We start from the raw sequence: 16932 nt of genomic DNA, 5'->3' as shown, positions 1-16932 counted from the left end.
TCAAAATTTCAATATTTTGAAAATTACAGTATTTTATACAAAATGTTTTTAAAGAATGTTTTCTGTAATTTCAGGAAATAAAAGCAGCAATATATAGCTTCCATAATGAGACAATAGGTCAATTTCAGAATATTAGCAAAATGAATCTTGAGAATTTAAGGATAGTTAACAGTTGTTTTTTCTAATGTATTGTTTTTAGGAAACTTAATCGGAATATCTGTCTATTATAGGCTTTTACTATCTAGCTTATGTCACTACTACCCTTCCTACTACTTCTAATGCTAATTTAGAATATTATACTTGATTTTAACAGAATGTTTGCACAAAGTGTGGAGTCCAGACCAACAGTCGCCCCCATTCTATCTGGCTTTGCAAAATATGTAGTGAGCAGCGTGAGGTAAGTGTCACATGTACAAGTCCTGATTTGTACACTTGGAGAACATGCTCCACATCCCAATACTGACTGCACCAGCACTTTTGTTATGTTGCCACTTTCCAATGATAAGCATTGAAAAACTCAAAATTAAGTTTAGTTGAAATTGACTTACAAATAATAGCTACATTATAAATATCTCAAAAATACTTGTACATTTCAACAACAATATTGTCCATGCTAATCTTTCTTCCTTACAGATCAGAACTTACACAAATGTTGTTTGTAGTCTAAATGAGGTTGTAAAGCTTACATTCATTTCAGTTTTGCAATATTATCCTGAATTTAAGCATTTTCCAGCAGACTTTTTTTTGGGGTGGGGGGCAGAGGAGGCCTCACATTTGAAAGCTTACATTTAATAGCTGCTTTGAAAAATGTTAATTGAATAGTAATAAAAGTATGGAGCTGATACATGTTAGGTAGCTACACATGTGAAAGGTTAGATTGAGAAAGTCTTTGATCTCGGACCACCGCAATGGTAATTTTCAGTCTAGAACCGGATCAAGCCTTAAAAAGAGGCAGCAAATACTCTGAGATTGCATACTTTAGGGAACAGTTTTTTGGTTTACTATCTTGTCATTCATTAGATCTGTTAGACATACTCTGTAGAGCAGACTGCAAATCACTGTGCCAGGGAGTGATTAATATACACTCATTCTGCAGTGAGCGGTGACTGTGCCAGCTCTCTGTGCCACACCAATGACCAGAAGCAAGTGGCTATAGGGAGAATATAAGTTCATTTTTTCTGTCTAGTCACTGCTCCAGTAAAACTCTAGAAGTGCTCCATGATTTTAGCGCCATTTACCAGCAGATTATCTCTATATCTGCAGGTACATAGCATTTTTGGACATGAATGGTTACCTTTTTAAAGCATGATTTCCTTGGGATGTCTGGCATAGCATAAAACCAATTTATGTTTGGGTTCTATGGAGATAAAACTTTAGGCTCTCTCTGGTCTAAACCTCTAACATAAAGGGTATTCCCATAATAAGTATTTATGGCATATCAACATAAATGTGTCATGTATGTGTTATCGTTATGAGGAATTACATCTTATCTTTTTGCCAGCCTTATATGACTTTAAGTTCAAACTGGATCGTCACTGTGTTGACATCAGTAAAAGGGAAACAAGTCATGCTATGCCATTCCCCAGCCTTCAGTTTTATACAGATATGTAAATGGTGAAGAACCCACATAATGAGTACACATTTACATTTCTCCTAATATCTTTAGGTATGGAAAAGATCTGGAGCATGGTTCTTTAAAGGCTTTCCAAAACATGTACTTCCACAACCAATGCCAGTGAGCAAGCAAAAAACCCAGAATCCGCCAAGTGAATCAACCACAACAGAAGCTCAAGCTCCAGAACAAAAACGCTACCCCCGTGGCCAAAGTCGAGGTAATAAAACCATTGGATAATTTAAATGAACATGTTGGTATCTAGAGATGAGCGACTTTGCCTTTTTTCGGGTCGAGTCGGGTTTCATGAAACCCGACTTTCGCAAAAGTCGGGTCAAACGAAATCGGCTGACTATAGGGAAAAGTTGGAGGCCGACTGAAACACGAAACCCAATGCAAGTCAATGAGGAAGCAAAGTCGGCAGGGAGTGGAAGACAGTAAACACACTTACAGTGCCCATTTCAATGCCAAAAACATCAATTCTTATAACTGAAGCTTGTCAACCTTAATTTACTTCCTAATAATAGTTACGCATTGAAAACTGGGGGTTATTTGGCTAAAGTTGTGGGGGGGGTTGGGCTGGCTCCAGGTTTTCATATGCCCTGGGCCAAAGAGTTTCAGTGCGCCCCTTTAACACATACCACAACTCATGATGCTCCGATACACCACAGAAATATAGGTATAGTACAATGACACATACTTCACTGCTTACATGACTGATCTATTTTAAATTGTACAATAGCTCAAAACAGGACAGTATATTAATCCTTACAGTGTTATGGCCACCACATTGTGCACCATACAGAATAATGAGCCCCATATATTTCTCCATACCAAATAATTAGTCACATATAATGTTCCATACAGTATCTGATGAGCGCCACATAATGCTCCATATATAATTGGCCCCATTTGTAATGCTCCAGTGTATAATGTGCCCCTTAAATGCTGCTCCAGTGTCTGATCTGCCCCATATACATTGCTCCAGTACATGATGGGCCTCATGGATGATGCTCCAGTGTATCATGGGCCCTAATAATGCTCCATATATAATGGGCCCCATTTGTAATGCTCCAGTGTATAATGTGCCCCTTAGATGCTGCTCCAGTGTCTGATCTGCCCCATTTACATTGCTCCAGTACATGATGGGCCCTATTTTTAATTAACCCAGGCATGGTATGTGAAAAGAGCTCCATGGAGTAATCTGAGGTGTGTGCTTCCACATCCTTCACTTTTGGTGTGGGTGAAGGACACAAGGAAAGGGGTTGCTCCTGACCAGAAGCCTGCAGTTACGACTCAGTGCTTGCATTTTTTACAACTTCAGAAGAGGAGGCGATAGAGCTGGAGGCTGTTTCAGCAATGTAGGCCACAAACCGTTCCTGATACTCCAGCTTTAAAAACAGTCTACCTCCTCCCAGAAAACAGAGCCTTACAGGCCTTCCAGAGCTACACCATGACGCTGGCTCAACACCTCTTTCCTTAGCTGCTATTGTGTTTTTGGCACTACCAGCAGATGCACCACCACCACCATCAGTAACAGGTGGCCCTCCACGCCCACATCCGCGTCTTCTTCCACCATACATCCTCATGTTTTCGAAAATGGACCCAAAATACCAGCAGATATATGGTATTGTATCAGAAGCGTACAGCTCTATACAGTCTAAGGATAACAGTAAATCTCCATATATATATTTCATGAGGCATACACAGACGCTCACAGGCTCAGTATAGATTACCCAATAAAATAACAAGTTGAAAAAGGGTACAGTATCACCAGATACAAGGTATATATAGTATAGTGTTAACATTCTGATTCTCTGTATACATTTCAGGAGGCAGACACAAATGCTCTCAGGCACAGTATGGATTACACAAGAACATGAAAAGCTGTAAATGGGTTATGTAACACAAGCGTACAGCTGTATACAGTGTTGGGGTAATCTTAAAGTTCCAAATATATTGCCGGAGTAATAGACAGACGTTTACAGGCTCATTATGGATTACACCAGAATCTAAATAGCTAAAAAGGTTACTGTATCAGAAGCGTTCTGCTGTATACAGAGTTGGCCAAATTGAAAATATCGGTATATATTTCCGTAGTCACCCTCAGATGATCACTCAGTTTGGTTTGACCATAATGAAAAATGTTGTAAAAAAAATCCTGGATAACAAGATAGCAAGTATATATTTTTTAGGGTACAATTGAAATCTCCATATAAATAGTCCCGTAGTCACTCTCAGACGCTTACACAGTATGGATTTGACCTTAATGCTAAATGTCGAACAAAGGTACTGTATAACAAGATACAAGCTGTATCAAGTATAGTGTAAAAATTTGTTTCTCCGATTCACCGTATATATAGAAGGTGTAACCCACACACACTCACTCACTATGGATGATGTAGGGAAGGAGGACTGACAGACAAAACAGCCTGTAGTGAGAAGCAGAGGTGTAGCGCAGTGTAGGTGTGAAACCGCTAAGATAAAGAGAAAGGGTGCAGTGCTTTAGCTTGCCCATTGGAGGGCAGTGGAGAGTGTAGGAGTGGGACTGAATAGCTGCCATTGGTCAGAGAAACTGTTAGGTGATGATGGGCGGGGTTACCAGAACTGGAAGTATAAAAGGCTGAGGGAAGGTTCTGGAAGAGTCAGTCAGCGAAGGGAGCACAGTAAAGAGGAAGTTCTGCTGAGAAAATAGAGACAGTGGAAAGGCTCCAGAGAGGACTGACAGTTGAGGCGGTCATGGGGCAGTGGCCCAGAGGACGGTAGCCGCAGACAAAGACGGCCTGGGGCGATCATACGGACGGTGTGCTCAGACTGGTGCAGCGCTGTGGTGGTTGGGCCTAGGCCAGCCACAGTGGAAGAGCCACAGAGGACGCCATGATTATAGTTACAAAGGAAGTGAAGGTACCGGGGCCTGTGTACAGAGAAATGTGAAACGGCTGTGGTGAATTGCTGTTGTCGACAGAAGGATGGGCACTAAAAACGGACCTGTTCAAAACAAACTCTGTTTCAGTCTCGTGTTTGTCTGCAGCAAGAAGAGGGTCCCCCCCACAGTTGGTTATCCTACAGATGATACCTTAATACAAATTTTTTAAACAAGGTACTGTATCAGCATATACCAGGTATGTCCAGTCTAGGATTAAATTTCCGTCTATACTTCCAGAGTCAGACACAGACACTCACAGGCTCACTATGTATTACACCAGAATTAAAAAAGTAGAAAAAGGGAAAGGTATTCATAGCATACACCAGTATACAGTGTTGTGGTACTTATAAGTCTTCGTATATATTTCAATCTCAGTAAGCCAGTCAAGAATCTCCGCTACTGGAAACTACATGGATACAAGTATAGACGCAAAGTCGAATGTTAGCAGAAATTTTGGAATTACTCATCGCGGGAAAACCTCTCAGTAGATGTTGCAGAGGCGATGCAGACCCTCAATTACTGTGTCTGTGGAGAAAGCGAAAAAGGTTTTTGGGAAGAAAGGATTGCTTTATCGCAGTAGCGTGGATCACATCACCGTTACTCGTCTCCATCAAATTGTGATCACAGGGAGATATGTACCCACAGTCCTCATTGCCTATCATGATGTATGGTCATTTTGGAGTGCAAAAGACAGAAGCCACAGGCGATTCTATTGGATTGGCATGAGAGGAGACATTGAAAAATGGTGGCAGAAATGTCACACGTCTGTGAATATCACAACTGTGAAAGGCCACTGCATTCGCTTGTAAGTTGACGTCCATTTCAAATGGTAGCCATTGATCATCTGGAGGTAGAGGCCAGCAGGACAGGCCATAGCTACATCTTAACCATCATTGATCAATACACCAAATTTCTAGTGGCCGTACCTGTAGAGGATTTAACTGCCCAGACTACACAGTGGTGGAGCAGGGAGAGGTAAGTATTTCAACTTGCAAGTGCTGTGGCCATGACCAAGCAGGGGGGGCACAAACAATCGTGGTCGACTGTACTGGCACAGGGCCCCTCATAGTACGCTGGTGTGTCTGTTGGCGAGTGGGTATTGAACTATGAAGGGCCCTGTGCCATTGCCGTCGGATATCAGTGGGCCCATCCACCTGTTCAGAGCAACGGCACTTGCCCGGGTGCGCCAGGTCTTGACCCCAGCCATTGGGGGAGGGGTGGGCAGCCCAGTTAGGGAGGTTTAAAAATTGGCATATGTAGATGTGTTGGCTGGACATTCAGCTGCTGCAAAGGGCGTAGTTGGGCATGCCTGAGGAAGAGAAGGAAAAAACCGAGGCACTTTTCTGGTAACCTGTGTGTCATCAGGGGAAGGTGGGACAAAATCCTTTGAAACCCATGCATGATTCATTTTAATGAAGATTAGATCATTAACATTTTGGGTCGACAGACGGGTCCTTTTTTCTGTCAAGATTGATCCAGCAGCACTGAAGACTCGTTCAGATAACACACTAGCAGCAGGGCAAGCGAGCTCCTGTAAGGCATATTGTGCCAATTCAGGCCAGGCATCCAGTTTAGAGGCCCAATAGTCAAAGGGGAATGACCTGTGAGGGAGAACATCGATATGGGAGGAAAAGTAGTTTGTAACCATAGTTGACAACTGCTGCCTCCTGTCACTTGTAATCGATGCAGTATTAGCAGTAGTGTGAGCGGTACTTGAGAAATCATTCCAGAACATGGTCCTTAAACCCCTGTCTCCAACGCCACTTCTGCTGTGTGCACCACGAACACCTCTTCCATTGTGCCCACTACAGCTCGTGGGAGAACCAGCACCACTGCTGTGTGCTGGGAAAGCCTCAAACAAACAGTTTACCAGAGTTGCTTGTTTGTTTGCCAATATTATCTCTAGGTTCTCCTGTGGCATGATGTTGTGTAATTTGCCTTTGTAGCGTGGATCGAGGATGCTGGCCAGCCAGTAGTCGTCATCTCTCATCATTTTGACAATGCGGGGGTCCCTTTTTAGGATTCGCAAGGCATAATCGCACATGTGTGCCAATGTTCCAGGTGTCAATGATGCACTGCCCGTGGTGGGTGGAGGAGCAGTTTCTGGCAAATCCACTTCCCTACAGTCACGCAAACACTGTCCCTGACCTTGGAACGCCAACATTTTCTCTTGCCCTGTGAGAAACATCCTCCTCCCCAAAATAATCATCTCCCTCATCCTCTTCCTCTTCTTCCTCCACCTCGTCCAGGACAGTTTCCTGACCAGACAATGGCTGGCTGACTGTCATCAAGGCTTCCCTGCTCCTCCTCCGCTGCAGACGCCTGATCCTTAATGTGCGTCAAACTTTGCATGAGCAGATGTATAAGTGGGATGCTCATGCTTATGATGGCGTCGCCTGCGCTTACCAGCCGTGTGCATTCCTCAAAACACTGAAGGACTTTACAGAGGTCTTTCAGCTTTGACCACTGCACACCCGACAATTTCATGTCTTCCCTCAAACTGCCTGCCTGTGTATCCTCCCACAAATGCATTACAGCCTGCCTCTGTTCGCACAGCCTCTCAACCATGTGCAGGGTGGAGTTCCACCTTGTTGCAACATCTATGATTAGGCGGTGCTTGGGGAGGTGGAGCAATCGCTGCAGCTTCTGCATATGACTGGAGTGTACGGCCGAGCGATGGATGTGCGAGCACAGTCTTCGCACCTTATGGAGCAGGGATGTTAACTCCGGATAATTATTAAGGAAGCACTGCACCACCAGGTTCAAAGTGTGAGCCAGGCAAGGTATGTGTTTGAGTTTTGCACGGGCTATGGCTGCCACAAAATTACGGCCGTTATCACTGACTACCTTGCCTGCCTCAAGATGTAGACTGCCCAGCCATGACTCTGTTTGTCGCTGCAAGTAGTCGGCCAGTACCTCCGCGTTGTGTCTGTTGTCGCCCAAAGACATCATCTTTAACACAGCTTGCTGACGCTTACCACTAGCTGTTCGATAGTGGGACACCTCCTGTGCAACACTGCCAGCTGCGGATGTAGTGCTCGTGCGACTGCACTCTGTGGATGAGCTTTCGCTGATAGACGAGGAGGAGGAGCAAAAGCCTACAGCCAACTGTTTCCTATACCGTGAGCTAGGCAGCACTGTTCCACCGCCGCTGTCCCCAGTGGAGCCTGCATCTACCACATTAACCGAGTGCGCAGTGATGGACACGTAATGATCCTGGCCATGCCTACTGGTCCATGCATCTGTTGTGAGGTGCACCTTTCCACTCACTGACTGTTTTAGTGCATGGACAATGCGGTCTTTCACATGCTGGTGGAGGGCAGGGATGGCTTTTCGAGAAAAGAAGTGCCGGCTAGGTAGGTCATAGCGTGGGACAGCGTAGGCCATGAGGTTGCAGAAAGCTTTGCTTTCAACCAAACGGTAGGGCATCATCTCTGAGATTAGTTTGGCAATGTAGGCGTTCAAACACAATGTACGTGGATGAGAGGATAAGTACTTTCTTGTCCTACTCAGAGTGTCTGGTAGGGTGAACTGGACTGTAGAGCTGCATATGGGGGAAGTAGCGGTGGACCGGATGGAGTGAGAGGGGGATGGTGATGGTATTGGTGGTGATGGCCTAGATTCAGTGTTGTGTTGCAAAACCATTGTGATTCCCTGAGTGCTTTGGCCTTGCGATGACACCTCCACATTTAGTGCTGGTGGTGTGCTTAATGTTGGCGGTGGTCTTACAGTGGGGGTAGCGATGGAGCGTTGTTGGCTACCTTCAGTCGGAGCAGGTGCACATGTGCTACCTGAGGTTTTGTAGTCCGTCCACGCTTGCAAGTGCATGTTGATTAAATGTCTAAGCATTCAACTGGTATTCAAATTTCTGATTTGTTTACCTCGGCTAAAGGTCCTTCCGCACTTCTTACAGGTAACCTTTGCCTCATCAGTAGGATTTTGGACAAAGAAGTGCCACACTGCACTCTTCCTACTATAGTATAAATTTTCTGGCCTTGCACGCTGTGCTAAGTAGACCGCCTGATCAAGCTGTCCTGCAACTCTTTTAGTTTTTGTTCCACGTTTTAGGACAGCTACGGGCCTGCTAGATAACCGCTGCTGCGATGTCAATGCCTGCAGCAGATCCTTCTCCTTATCTGAACTGTTGCCAGCGCCACCCTCCTCCCCCAATGGATGCCAATCCGGGACCAGAACAGGGTCATGCATCACCTCCTCTTCAAGGTCATCTGCACCTTCCTCTTTACCTTCCTCTGTGTCAATGTGTAAGGTGGTATAGTATGAGGAAGGGGCACCTGGGTTTCATCAGGGTCAGATTCTGACTCAATAGACTGCGAGGGTAATGTAGTGCTGTGGGTCAATGTACCAGCAGAATCATCTAGCAGTGGCTGTGCATCAGTACACTCCATGTAAGATTCATCTTGGATTGGGGAATTCAGGATTTGACTGGATAACCCAGGCATGGTATGTGAAAAGAGCTCCATAGAGTAATCTGAAATGTGGGCTGCCGCATCCTTAACTCTTGGTGGGGGTGAAGGATACAAGCAAAGGGGTTTTTTATGACCAGAACCCTGCACTGATGACTACGTGCTTGCAGGTTTCGACCGTTCAGAAGAGGAGGCAATAGAGCTGGTGGCTGTTTCGGCAATGTACGCCAAAACCTGTTCCTGATGCTCCGGCTTTAAAAGCGGTTTTCCTACTCCAAGAAAAGGCAACCTTACAGGCCTTCTTGGGCCAGAGGTTGACGCAGGCTCAACACCTCCTGCCTTAGCGGCTATTGTGCTTTTGCCAGAACCAGCCGATGCACCACCACCACCATCAGTACCAGCTGCGCCCCCCTGCCCACGTCCATGACCTCTCCACCATACTTCCTCATGTTTGGGAAAATGTACTAAAAATACCAGCAGAGAGATGGTACTGTATGAGGAGCGTCCAGCTGTGTAAGGTGTATTAAACAAATTAAATCAACGTATATATTATGTTAGTCACAGACGCTCTCACAGCATGTATTGGACCGTAATCCAACAAGCAGATATACGGAACTATATCAGAGGTGTACAGCTGTATACGATTTTTGTGCAACTAACAATCTCCATATATGTATTTACGGAGTGTCACACACACACACTGACTTGGTATAAAAGTGACTGTAATGCGAATGGCAGATATACAATACTGTTGGAGAATCGGACAGCTCTATACGATGTGTGTAAGGAAAATTGTCAAGCTCCGTGTATTTGTATACGGACTGACACACGCTGTCTCTGTCTAGTTTTGACCGTCAAACAGCAGATATACGAAACTGTTTGAAAAATGGACACGACTCTAAGGTGTAGGTCTGGAAAAATGGACAAACTCCTCGGCTTTTTCTTCCAGAGTCACATCCAGATAGCTTCTATTTGTCCGTGATACCAGCCGTTACATGGTAGTGTGTGAGGAGCGTACACCGCTAGACGGTGTGTGAAAAAATGAACACTCAGTAACTCACCAGGACAAAATAATAAAATTTGGAGTGCTTTGAAAAAAGCAGTTTGAACAGCAGTGTGCGCACAGCAATGCAGCTATCAGGTAGCCTTAAAAGGCAGCCTAATCATCACCAGCGCTGCTGCACACAACAAAAATCCTCCCCTTTCACTGCACACTAACTGTACAGTGAAAAGCGCTATCAGCAGAAGCAGTTTTTTTTTCTTCTTCCCTGCCTAATTCTCTCCCTGTTCAGAATCAGCAGCAGCACCTCTCCCTATTGTAAGATCGGCAGAAGTAAGATGGCGGTCGGCGTTCTCAGCCTTTTATACCCACTGTGACGCCACACAAAGCCAGCCAATCACTTCAATGCCCTTCTCTAAGATGGTGCTGGCCGCAGTGCATGTCATCGCGTTGCCCACAGTGTGCATCCTCCATCATTGGGTGAGAAAAGGCTCTGAAAGCATCATGTGAAACACTACTTTGGTGCGCTGATTGGCGACCTCATGGCTGACCTCACGCTAGGGTCGGGTTTTGATCGGAGAAACCTGACTTTGGCGAAAGTCGGTGATTTTTTAATCTGACCGACCTGTTTCGCTCAACTCTATTGGTATCTACTTTATGGAAAATGTGACAGTTACTAAACTATTCCTATGAATTAGCCAATGTTTCTTTAACCCCTTTTCTCCGAAGCCTGTCTTCACTTTCCTGACTAGGAGAACTTTTACAATACTGAGCTGTGTCTTTATGTGGTAATAACTCTGAAACGCTTCAACAAATCCAAGTGATTCTGTTTTTAGCATTTAGCAGGGCATTAGCTCAGTGCATGTGTTACCTTTAACAAACTACCCAGTATATTTTATAGAAACTGTCACAATCCCATAGGGGGTCGGACAGCGGATGGCACAATACACACTCAATAGGATGGAAATGGGTAGAGGAAGGCCCTCACAATAGGAAATGAGGGATGGGACACCTCCTGAACTCCAACCTGAGCCTGTTCCTGCACTCCCTTAACAACCTATGCGGGTTCGCCCCCCCGCTGCCGTCACGAATCTCATCCCTCGCTGTCACCTCGCACTGCCCTGGCTAGTTCACTGGCCAGCAAGGTCGTTAGCCTCAGCACTGCAGATGGTACAACACAGGAGGTGGTGACAAGCATGAGACAGACAAGGTAAAAACACAACACTTAGCTTCCAGACTCCACTGCCAAGCTCCACACTGCAGAGAACACGGAAATAGAACCTCAAACTCCAGAAGTAGCTGACGCAGCGCTGACACCAAAGAACTGCAAGGCTGGTCTCCATAGAATTACTCACCAACAGTCACCTGATGCTTCAGGTGACTATTTAAAGGATGGTGGGAGTGGACACCACCCACATGAGCTGACCTAGCCAGCAAGGAAAACTGACATTAACCCCTGCTGGCCTGAAAGGAAAAAAGCTACATTTAAATTATAGTGGAACCAGAGCCGCCATGAATCCAAAAACGGATCGTGACAGAAACATAGGTAAGTTTGTGAATTGGGGTCAGGTAATATTGCATGCAATTGAATGGGGATCCCCAGGTACCAGTATTAGAATTACTAGGTGGCCCGTTACCCCAGTTTGACACTGCAGTCACATATTTGTCACATTTTTCAGACAATGTATCGCTCTCTACATGAATAATGTATTTAGCTTCATTTAGTTGAGGTTTTAATTATAAATAAGTGTAAAGATTGAAAACAATAGGAATATTCCATCATATATATTGACCACCCATTGAATATATTTCTTCTTAATCTTTTCTTTTGCTCAGGAAAACATTGTGATATACTCCAAACTGCTTATTGAACACATTAACGTCCAACAACGGACACAGGCCATCATGGCCGGGTGTCAGTTCCCGCACCAGGACGGACTGTGTCTGTCATGCATTTAAACTATCACTGAGTGTAAACATACAGTTGACAGTTCAGTGCCGACAGCTGTCTGTGACAGCTAAGAGGCACGGGAAGAGGTGCAAAGACCCATGCTGTCGGTCCTGCACCCAGATCACTGTGATCGGTCAGTCAATCTGATTGACCGATCACAGCATGATAGCGCAGGAGATGCTGAAATATCAGCACTTCCTCTGCCCGATTAGTGCAGCAGCTCAGCTCTACCAGTGGCTGAGCATCTGCACGAACAGCCAGCAATGGTGTAAGCCCCCGTTACACACTGCGATATCGCTAGCAATATCGCTGTAAAGTCACCGATTTTGTGACGTTGCAGCGATATTGCTAGCGATACTTACCTCCGACTGGCTCCCCCGCTGGTTATCGCTGATCGCGCGAGAAGCTCCTGGACCATTCCTCCTCGGCCACTTCCTGCTGGGCTTCCTGTGGCGCCGACAAGCGACGCGTGGAGCCGGGCGGGAGGCTGCGTCTGACAGGTAAGTAGCGATCCCCGTCCCCAGCGATGTCGCTGGTAAGATCTGCCTGTGTGGCAGCTCACTAGCGACCACCTAGCGATGCACCAGCGATCCTGACCACGTCATATCGCTAGTCGGGATCGCTGGTGCATCGCTAGGTGTAACGGTACCCTAAGTGTCACCCTTGGCTATTAACTCCCTAAATGCTATGATCGAGCGTGTTCACAGCGTTCAGGAGTGAGGCAGATGGACGGAGCTCCCTCTGCCTTCAGATCAGTGTCCCCGCGACATTATGGTGTCAGAAGCTTTCAGTTTAGGTATAATGCACTGCAATGCTAGTGCATTGCAATACATTGTACCTGCAATCAAAGCAAAATAAGTGCAAGTCCCATAACGGGACTAGGTAAAAAAGAAAAACAAATTTTTTTTCAAAATAATAATAATAAAAATCCACTAATAAATACACATTTTTATGTAAAAAAAATAAACAAAAAACTACATGTTTGGTGTCGCCGCATCCAGATCAATCCGATCTATGAAAGTGTCACACTAGTTAACCCCTTCAGTGAACGCTGTAAAAAAAACAACAAAAAAGTAGCAAATTATGCTTTATCATCATATCGCTAGGAAAAACTGGAATAAAACGCAGTCAAAAAGACGAATGCAATTAAAAGTAGTATCACTGAAAATGCCATCTTGTCCTGCAAAAAACAAGCCATCATACAGCTCTATCAGCGGTAAAATAAAAAAAAGTTATAGCTCTCAGAATAAAGCAATGCCAAAATAATTATTTTTTTCTATAAAAGTTTTTGTTATGTAAAAGCGCCGAAACATAAAAAAAATACAAATGTGTCATTGCTGTAATCATACTGACTTACCACACGCAGAACTGAGGAAAAAAAAACAATTCCTCAATTGCTGGTTTTTGTTCATTCTTCCTCCACAAAAATCACAATAGAAAGCAATCAAAAAATGTCATGCTCGAAAATGGTACCAATAAAAAAGTTAGCTTGTTCCGCAAAAAACAAGCCCTCACATGACTCTGTGGGATGAAATATGGAAAAATTATAGCTCTCAAAAACTTCTTGCAAAAAAAATGTCTTTTAGTGTGTGACAAAAGCCAAACATAAAAAAATCAAAATCTGGTATCCCTGTAATCGCACCGACCCGAAGAATAAAATCGCCTAATCATTTATCCTGCAGGAGGAACGGCATAAAAAATAAAACCAATCATTCACCTGCTGTGGATTTGTTCATTCTGCCTCTTCAAAAATAGCAGTAAGGTTCAGCGCACATTTATCCTGTCCTCTACACTGAGCGCGTACACAGGTTTCTGTGTAAATCTCTGAAATACGTGATTTGAAATACGTGATTCAGACAGATTCGCTGGCAGAAGATTCCCTATAATGAGGCAGATGGAGGCACTGTGAACGCCATAGGACCTGCGATCTGGCGGTGTCAGTCTTTTTAGGTCTGCATTAAAACGAGATCCACCACAGGTTTGTGCACCTCTGAAAGGAAGGACAATGATGAAGAGAGGTCAGACGGAAACCAGAGTAACTCTGCTGCCTCATTATAGTGGATGGATCAATCAGGGGTTTCATCTGTCACATAGCTCAGAGATTTAGATGGAAACCCCAAAGTATTATTATTAGCATATAATTATTTTTTCTTCACTGCCCAATGGTATAAAATTCTGTGACACACCCTTGGTATCAAAATGATCCTTACACCCTTAGATTAATTCATTAAGAGGGGTAGTTTGTAAAATGTGGTAATTTATGGGGTGTTCTACTGTTCTGTCACCTCAGGGGCTCTCTCAGTGGGTCAGTGCACCCTCAAACCATAATAATAAAATCTGCACTATAATATGGCGCTCCTTCCCTTTTGAGCTTTGCACTGTGCCTCAAAAGTAGTTTTCACCCACACATGGGGTATTGGCACACTCATGATAAAATTGCTCAACAAATTCTGTGGTCCATTTTCTCCTGTTACCCTTGAGAAAATAAAAAATTTGGGGCTAAAAGAAAAATTTTGAAGGAAAAATTTTTTTTTTTTTTTTAATTTTCTTAGCTCTATTATAAACTTCTGTAAAGCACCTGGTGGTTCAAGATGCTCGACACACATCTAGCCAAGTCCGTTGAGGGGGTCTAGTTTCCAAAATGAGGTCACTTGTATGGGATTTCCACTGTTTAGGGACATCAGGGGCTCTTCAAATGCGACGTGGCGTCCGCTCTCGATTTCAGACAATTTTGTGTTCAAAACATGAAACGGTGCTCCTTCCATTCCAAGCCCTGCTGTGCGCCCAGACAGTGGTCTTCCTCCACAAATGGGGTATCTGCGTGCTCAGGAGGAATTGCACAACAAATAATGTGGTTCATTTTCTCTTGATATCCTTCAGAAAATAAAAAAAAAAGTTAAATGTTCATTTTTTCTTTCCACATTGCTTCAATTCTTGTGAAGCACCTGAAGGGTCTTGAATGTGGTTTTGAACACCTTGAGCGCTGCAGTTTTTAGAATAATGTCACTTTGGAGTATTTTCTGTCATATAGGCCCCCAAAAGTCACTTCAAATGTGAGGTAGTCCCTAAAAATATGGGTTTGTAAATTTTGTTGGAAAATGAGAACTCGCTGGTCAACTTTTGACCCTTATAACTTCCTAACAAAAAAAAAAATTATGTTTTCAAAATTGTGCTGATGCGAAGTATTCATGTAGGAAATGTTATTTATTAATTTTTTTGTGTGATATAATGCTCTGATTTAGGGGCTTAAAAATTAAAAGTTTGAAAATTGAGAAATTTTCAAAATTTTTACCAAATTTACATTTTTTCACAAATAAACACAAGAAATTTTGAAGAAAGTTTACCACTATCATAAAATACAATATGTCATGAAAAAACAATCTCAGAATCACTGGGATCCATTGAAGTGTTCCAGAGTTATAACCACAAAAACTGACAGTCATCAGATTTCAAAATTAAGGCCTGGTCATTAACCTACAAAGTGGCTTGGTCCTTAAGGGGTTATTAAGTGTATCCCATTAAAATGAAAAATATTTTGCCTTTGTGTCAATATTACATTGTATTTCACTTTTTCCAGCTAATACACTGAATTTATGCTTGTTTTTGTTTAAGGTCAAGCAGAGATCACGGCTCAACCAGACCAGGAATCCTACGGTAAGAGAAACTGAAGATGAAGACAGATACATTATTGGTAATGTGTCTCCCCGTTGTATGGCAGATAATTAATTCAGAATTATCTTCCAGTTGTGATTATTGCTATGGCAACCAAGGTTGAATGCTGTTCTTCTTGTGGTCTAGCAAGGGATTAGTCTTCAGTTGAAAATGAACCACTTGAAATCTCATGTCTTTGCAAAGAGGATTGTTACTTCTTTGTGAAACTTTGAATTTTAGAAAGCAATTTGTTTTCTCCCGTGCTACTTATACATAGTAAGACACATTTTGGTTTTCATGTGCATAATTTGTCAGTAATGAGAGACAATTGAGGAAATGAGATTCTGAAATTTCCATGCCAATCAGAGGCTCTATTCAGGTTTTTTTAATCAAATTCAACATTTGCAAGGCAAAGTAGGAAATGAGGTTTGTGACTTGTCGGAATAAGTGCGTTTAGTTTTGGAGATATGTTTTTTCAGCATCCATGTCCTGTCCTAGATCAACGTGATTGTCTAGCGATTGCGACCCAGTAATGACCCATTTTCAGCTGGAGTTTTAGATTAGTTTTTTTTTTTCTTTTTTTAGTTGCGATTTTTGAGCAACGTATTTATAGAATGTTCCTTATTCATTCTCAATACTGTATATCAGTGAAAAATATGTGATATTTTACATGGATCTTGGCAGGGAACAGATAAGACTGAATGCAACATTGCTGTAGTCAATCCCTGAACTCAGTGGTCTGTGTGTCTACCTCACCCGGCTGCTGAGATCCTTGATTAGCTACAGCCGTGATGAGCACTGTCGACATGAGTTAACTACTGTAGCCAAAATACTAAGACCAGAGGGAACATGACTTATTCCTTCTAAAGACCTTGCAAATGACCAGGGGGCATTCATTATGGGTGGAGGAAAGGCAGTTAAATAGGAAAGGGTTCTTTACAGTTGGGGTGTTATGAATGGGTCACCGAGGAGGATGGCAGGAACAGGCTAAGCCACCAGAAAACCAGAGAGGTTGGTAACTAAGCAGATTGCAGACCCCTGATCCTATCAACACAACTAGCAGTAGCCGTGGAGCGTTCCTACAATGCCCTAGACGCTTCGTCACAGCCAGAGAACTAACTAAGCCTAAAGCCAGAAAGGTGAAATCTAAACTGCCCCGGAGCAGATCCCCAAAGGAATAGACAGCCCCAAACATATATTGTCGGTGAGACAAGATGAGACACAAACACAGGCAAAGAACAGACTGAGCAAACAGTGGGGCCCAAGCTGTCTAGACAGGACAGAAAAGATACTGTCTGCAATCACGCACAAAACCCTAATAAAATCCAACACATCTGATATACTGTACAAAATGTCACATCGCCATCG

General features: G+C 43.6%; 1 protein-coding gene across 6 annotated transcripts in view; it reads left to right on the top strand.

Moving 5' to 3' along the window:
* Positions 1-16932, top strand: part of RPH3A (rabphilin 3A) — a 480291-nt gene that overhangs the window by 285712 nt on the left and 177647 nt on the right. For all 6 annotated transcript variants that reach the window (XM_073562255.1, XM_073562313.1, XM_073562371.1 and 3 more), the window contains 3 exons: positions 314-397; positions 1667-1832; positions 15526-15567. In XM_073562255.1, the coding sequence (XP_073418356.1) occupies positions 314-397; positions 1667-1832; positions 15526-15567 (292 nt within the window). The remainder of the gene's footprint in view (positions 1-313; positions 398-1666; positions 1833-15525; positions 15568-16932) is intronic.

This window comes from Dendrobates tinctorius, unplaced genomic scaffold (assembly GCF_039654945.1).
Source record: "Dendrobates tinctorius isolate UK_male_01 unplaced genomic scaffold, ASM3965494v1 ptg000003l, whole genome shotgun sequence".
Lineage (NCBI taxonomy): Eukaryota > Metazoa > Chordata > Amphibia > Anura > Dendrobatidae > Dendrobates > Dendrobates tinctorius.
This window is presented reverse-complemented; position numbering and strand designations above follow the sequence as displayed.